The following is a 6,093-nucleotide window of genomic DNA, read 5'->3' on the forward strand; positions in this document are numbered from 1 at the left end:
CAAGAGATTGTGATTTGTAATCTTTCCATTTATCTATGACGGTGTAATCTCCTATATAAGGAACCTCTATATTATGAATAAAGATAGACTTTTCCATTACTTTTATAACACGTTATCAGCACGAAACTCAAAATCCCTAAGCTAATACCCAAATCGAAAAACCCTAAAACTCTAACCCTAGCCGGCGATCCGACGAACCCTAAACCCCGATCGCGTCTCGTGTTCCCGCATCTGTTCTAGCTCGCGTCCCCGATCAGCTTCAGCCCAAGGCGTTCCTGATCCTAGTTCAGACGTTCGCGACCCGAGAGCAGCTCCAGCACGCGACCTCGTTCGCGACAACATCAGACAGCTCGCGTCCAACGATCAAGGCGTTCCCGATCAAGCAACACAGGACATCTGCGACCCGATAGAAGCGTCTCCATCCATTCCAGCTCGCGTCCCGTTCATGTCCAGCTCGCGGCTCAACTCTTTTGGTGGTCCAATTCAACAATCATCTAAGGTTAAAAAGTAATTCAAAACCTAAGAACCCATAATCGAACATGGATTGATTGATAAAGAATGAAACCCTAAAATCCTAATCTTTATGAATCAAAACCATAGGATAATAGATCAAAAATCCTAATTGAGTAAATCGAAGCTCTAAAAGTTCGATACCCCAAACCCAAAATCATGTTCCTACATGATTAAAACCCCAAATCGGTTTTTACAAATTAAAATCCGATAAACCCTAACCCTATATCTATAAACCCGAAATAATATAAGTATCAGAATTAATTATACTATAATTATCAAATCACATATTAAAACCCTAATCGAATATTTTGAAATCAAAACTATTTTCGGTTTTGATCATTGAGGTTTTAAATCTGATTGAATCTGATGCTATGTTGCTAGAATTGTTTGACCGTTAAGTTGCTAGATTTATTATTCTCATCCTGCTAGTTTAATAATTCTGATATGTTTAAGTCTTGATTAAATCCGACCTGCTTGTTTTTATTAATGTTTTAATCACAGTTAGGATTGATAGATTTATTTTCTCATACTGCTTGGTTAATTGTGCATCTGATTCAAAATTGTTTAAACCGACCAGCCTGTTAAAACATTGATTGAAACCGATAGGTTGCTAGCTTGCTTTGCTTATATAATCCGATAGGTTGATAGATTGATTGAGGTTTACTTGTTTAAAATCTGAATGATCTGATTGCATGATTCTTGAGGTTTAATATCATCTGCTAGGATTGATAGTTTTGTAATCTGATCTGTTTTAAATAGAAACCCAAAATAATCCGTATGATAGGTTATATTGATATGATTTGGATGTCTTTGAGAATTGAGAATCCGTATGCTAGGTTGATATATTCATGATAAAATCTAATGTTTTGAGGTTTAAGATTGTATGCTAAGTTCGATTTTATTGACTGATCTGATTATAAATCATGAAACCCTAATTCTAGTCCTGACCTTAATCCGCATATCTGAAACTTGAAACCCTAAATTCATTATGCTTATGAGTTCTATTAAATTGATTGATCTGATTATATGTTTTTGAGGTTTGATAAATTCGGATACTAGATATATTATTTACACATGATTTATGCTAAATACCAATCGGCCTTGAAACTGATTCATTGAAATTCATGCTTGAAATATATATTTTAGTATTGCTAAAATCAGCCTTGAAACTGATTAAGTGATTAATAAATATTTTTACTAGTCTTGCTAAAATCCATTGATTGCTAAACCCTAATTGCATGATTAATTAAATCCGTTTTTGCTAGTCTCGATAAACCATAATATTATGAGCATATAGAAATAGTATTGATGAGACTTGCTACAAATTGACTGATTGATTAAATGCCTAAGATTGATAGTTTCATTGCCTCACAAGATTGAAATCCGAATTGAGTGATATATGATTTGAGATGTCGAAAATCAACCTGAATTTTACTGCCCTAAATCTCTCTGGAGATAATTATTTATGGTGGGTATTTGATACAAAGATTATCATAAAGTCAAAAAGACTTGGTGAATGTATCATATAAGGTAATAATGCCAATGAAAAAAATTGATACAAGACAATATTAATTATTAGCCATCATCTTATTAAGAGTCTCAAACATCATTATCTTATCTGACTATAGAGAAATCTTCTAGATCTTTGGACATAGTTAAAAAAAACTTGCAAAGAAAACTAAATCACATATTTTTATTACATAGGAATGGTTAATTTAAAATGTATGTTGCTAATAAAATCACCGACGTCCCTTTTTGTGGATAATCGTGATCTTAATTAAATTAAAATGTAAAATATAAACACTGACGATTTTCATATTCAGCTGAGTCAAGTATTTTGTTTGTGTTTTTAAAATTAAAACTATAAAGCGAATATTTAGAAAAGAAAAACAGATAGATAGTTGGTGATTTGTGACTAAAAATATATCTTGGTTGACAAAAAAAATTCGTTGTATCTTTGTTTAGATGTTGTGCAGCCTAAGATTATTCCCCAACTTCATGTAACAATAGAGGGAATCAACCAATTAAATGGCTGATGCTGTGGACGATATTCCATATGCGTGTTTGACTCCTTGTCCATATATTTTGTGTTAATTAAGATCACGAAATTAATTATCCTGTAAAATAATTCGGTTATAGTTTAAGAGAATTGTCAATAATTAAATTCCGTTTTGATTATAGAGTTGCGTGTTCTTCGATCTAATATGTAGTTTACCAGTTTGGTCAAACAAAATAAAAGAAGGCTTAATCAGTCATTTATATTAGGCATATGCTACTAGTATATGAAGCAATCAAATCTCTCCCGACATAAAAAAAAAGTATACGACAAAAGAAAATACGTAGATTCCGAGAGTCATAAATGTATTTTGCAGAACACATTAATTACGAGTCGGAATGGGTAAGAGTAAACAACTTATTTATGTACTTATTAAAGATTTATTTTTTGATTAGATTTTATTTTAATTTTAAAATTAGAAGCTGTAAAAATAGAAAATCGAGTGGACAGAAAATGGATTCAATCTGTCAATCCATATATCCGTTAGATTCCAGAGCATTGACTTTAGTGAAACCTTTCGCTGGAGAAAAGAAAAGTTTCTTTCTTTAGAGAGAGAGAGAGAGAAGGAAACAAAACAAATCTGACAACTAAGAAAATTCATAAATAAAAGAAAATTCTCAACCTTTCTTTTCTTTCTTTCTGACGCGTTCTTCTTCTTCCTTCTCATCTCTTTCCCAGAAAGTTATCATTAATCCCTTTTTTCACTTTCTTCCTTTCCTCTCCTCTGACTTTTTTTCTCTCGTAACTATAGTTTTCAATTAGATTCTTCTTCCTCGTATATACATAAAATCATTTTTCGATCTGAGACGGAATCAACAATTAAAACCCCGCCGGAATCCATGGCTACGGCAGCGATATTCTCATCTCTACGACGGAGGAGATCGCCGTCACTGGAAGCCTTTCTATCCCCCGTTGACCTCTCCGGCTTCCCCCTCGTTCAAACCCTAGCCGCAATCTCAACGGAAATCATCTCTTCCTTCAGCGGCACGCGGTTCTCCTTCCAACGAAGAAACGCTCGCTCGCTGATTCGTAAGATCGAGATCTTCCTCGTGTTATTCGAATCCCTCGCGGAGTCACGCTGGGGCTCGACGCCTTCCTCTTCCTCGTCGTCGTCTTCCACAGCGTTGCTGTGTCTCAAGGAGCTCTATCTCCTCCTCTACAGATCCAAGATCCTCCTCGATTACTGCGCTCATTCCAGTAAGTTATGGCTATTACTCCAAACTCAATCCATCTCCGGCTACTTCCATGATTTGAATCAAGAGATCTCGACGCTTCTCGACGTCTTCCCGGTCAACGATCTCAACCTCAGCGACGACGTCAGAGAGCAAATCGAGCTGCTCCAGAGCCAATCGAGGAGATCGAGATTGTACATCGATAACAACGACGAGTCGTTACGCAGAACATTCTACTCCTTCCTCGACGGATTCGAGCACGGGGAGATACCTAACACGCTAGCTCTGAGATCGTTCTTCGTAGAGAAGTTAGGAATTAAAGATTCGAAATCTTGCCGAAGCGAAATCGAGTTCTTGGAGGAGCAGATTGCGAATCACGACGGAGATGTGGAGCCTACAGGTTCTGTAATCAACGGGTTTGTAGCCATCACACGGTACTGTAGATTCTTGCTGTTTGGATTTGAAGAAGAGTGGAGAATCAAGAATAATAATAATCCCAAGAAGAAGAGCAAAGGAGACGGAAACGACGGGTTCATAACAGTTCCAAAGGATTTCGTTTGTCCGATCTCTCTAGATCTGATGACGGATCCTGTGATTATATCCACAGGGCAGACTTATGATCGTACCTCCATAGCTAGGTGGATCGAAGAAGGGCACTGTACTTGTCCCAAGACGGGGCAAATGCTCGTGGACTCTCGTATCGTGCCTAATCGAGCTTTGAAGAATTTGATCGTGCAGTGGTGCGCAGCGAGCGGGGACTCTTATGAGTCCGAGTTTGTTACAGATTCTCCGACAAACGAGGGGTTTGTGTCTGGTCTTCCGACAAAAGCTGCGGTTGAAGCGAATAAAGCTACTGTTTCGATACTTATTGAGTATCTAGCGGATGGGTCTGAAGCGTCTCAGACTGTTGCCGCGAGGGAGATTCGTCTTTTGGCGAAAACCGGGAAGGAGAATAGGGAGTTTATTGCGGAAGCGGGGGCGATACCGCACTTGCGGAGGCTTCTTAAGTCGGAGAATGCTGTCGCGCAGGAGAACTCTGTGACGGCGATGCTGAACCTATCGATATATGAGAAGAACAAGAGTCGGATCATGGAGGAGGAGGATTGTTTGGAGGCTATAGTAAGCGTTCTTGTGTCTGGTCTCACAGTGGAAGCGCAGGAGAACGCAGCCGCCACGTTGTTTAGTCTCTCCGCGGTGCACGAGTATAAGAAACGGATAGCGATGGCTGATCAATGCGTTGAGGCGTTGGCTTCGCTGCTTCAGAACGGAACACCGAGAGGGAAGAAAGACGCGGTGACGGCGTTGTATAACTTATCGACGCATCCAGAGAACTGCAGTAGAATGATCGAAGGAGGAGGAGTGTCGAGTCTCGTTGGAGCTCTCAAGAACGAAGGAGTGGCGGAGGAAGCAGCAGGAGCTTTGGCTTTGTTGGTGAGACAGTCTCTTGGAGCTGAGGCTATAGGGAAAGAGGAGTCCGCCGTGACGGGGCTCATGTGGATGATGAGATGCGGGACGCCGAGAGGGAAAGAAAACGCGGTGGCTGCGTTGCTTGAACTATGTAGAAGAGGTGGAGCCGCTGTGGCGGAGAGAGTGTTGAGAGCACCTGCGATTGCGGGAGTGCTGCAGACGCTTTTGTTTACGGGGACGAAGCGGGCTAGACGGAAAGCAGCTTCGCTTGCTCGGGTTTTCCAGAGGCGTGAGCATGCGGCCATGCGGGCAGGTGGTTATGGGTTTGTAGGGGATGTGAACGGGAATAGAGACGGCGGCAATTTTACGACGGATGTCTCTGTTCCGATGTCAATCTCCATCTCCGTACCTGTATTGTGATCTATGTTTAGTTAAAAGGTTACAAGAGGGAACTTTCTTTTGTCGGTGGATGGTGGTGTTTGTCAATATTATACATTTATTGGTTGGGAGGTATAATACAAAGTGAAATTTAAGAGAAGATATGTATGTTTATCTTTCAGGAGAACAAAACCTGAAAAAGAGAGCGAGAACAAAAAGAGTTTAGTGTTATGATCTTTGTGTGTATTGTATTTGTTATGTAAGCTATGAGACCTATTGCATTGTGATGGTAAACTAATAAGGAAGGAAATTGCGTTTTGTTACTGTTAATCATTTGAAATGTATACGCACAAAAGAATCGGTTGGGAATATCAAAATCTGAAGAATCTGTTCATGTCGCTTTACTAATAGGATGCCCTAATACAAAATCAAATAGGACAGAAGATTTGCTTGCATAGAGAAAAAAACTTTATTATTTGGATTATGTAGGTTAATAAAGGTAGCTTATACATAGAATCAAAGATTATAAAAATATTTAAGAAATAAAACTTCAGAGTCTTGGCTAAT

At 39.0% G+C, this 6,093-nt stretch overlaps 1 protein-coding gene across 1 annotated transcript; it reads left to right on the forward strand.

The window, feature by feature from the left end:
• The first annotated feature begins 3,074 nt into the window (after window positions 1-3,074).
• Window positions 3,075-5,856, forward strand: LOC106361653 (U-box domain-containing protein 17-like). The gene has a single exon (XM_013801441.3). The coding sequence runs from the start codon at window positions 3,409-3,411 to the stop codon at window positions 5,566-5,568; it is 2,160 nt and encodes a 719-aa protein (XP_013656895.2). The 5' UTR covers window positions 3,075-3,408; the 3' UTR covers window positions 5,569-5,856.
• Window positions 5,857-6,093: the final 237 nt, after the last annotated feature.

This window comes from Brassica napus, chromosome C3 (assembly GCF_020379485.1).
Source record: "Brassica napus cultivar Da-Ae chromosome C3, Da-Ae, whole genome shotgun sequence".
Taxonomy (NCBI): Eukaryota; Viridiplantae; Streptophyta; class Magnoliopsida; order Brassicales; family Brassicaceae; genus Brassica; species Brassica napus.

Coding starts and splice junctions, on each gene's coding strand:
- LOC106361653 (XM_013801441.3), top strand. CDS start 3,409: ATGGCTACGGCAGCGATATTCTCATCTCTACGACGGAGGAGATCGCCG.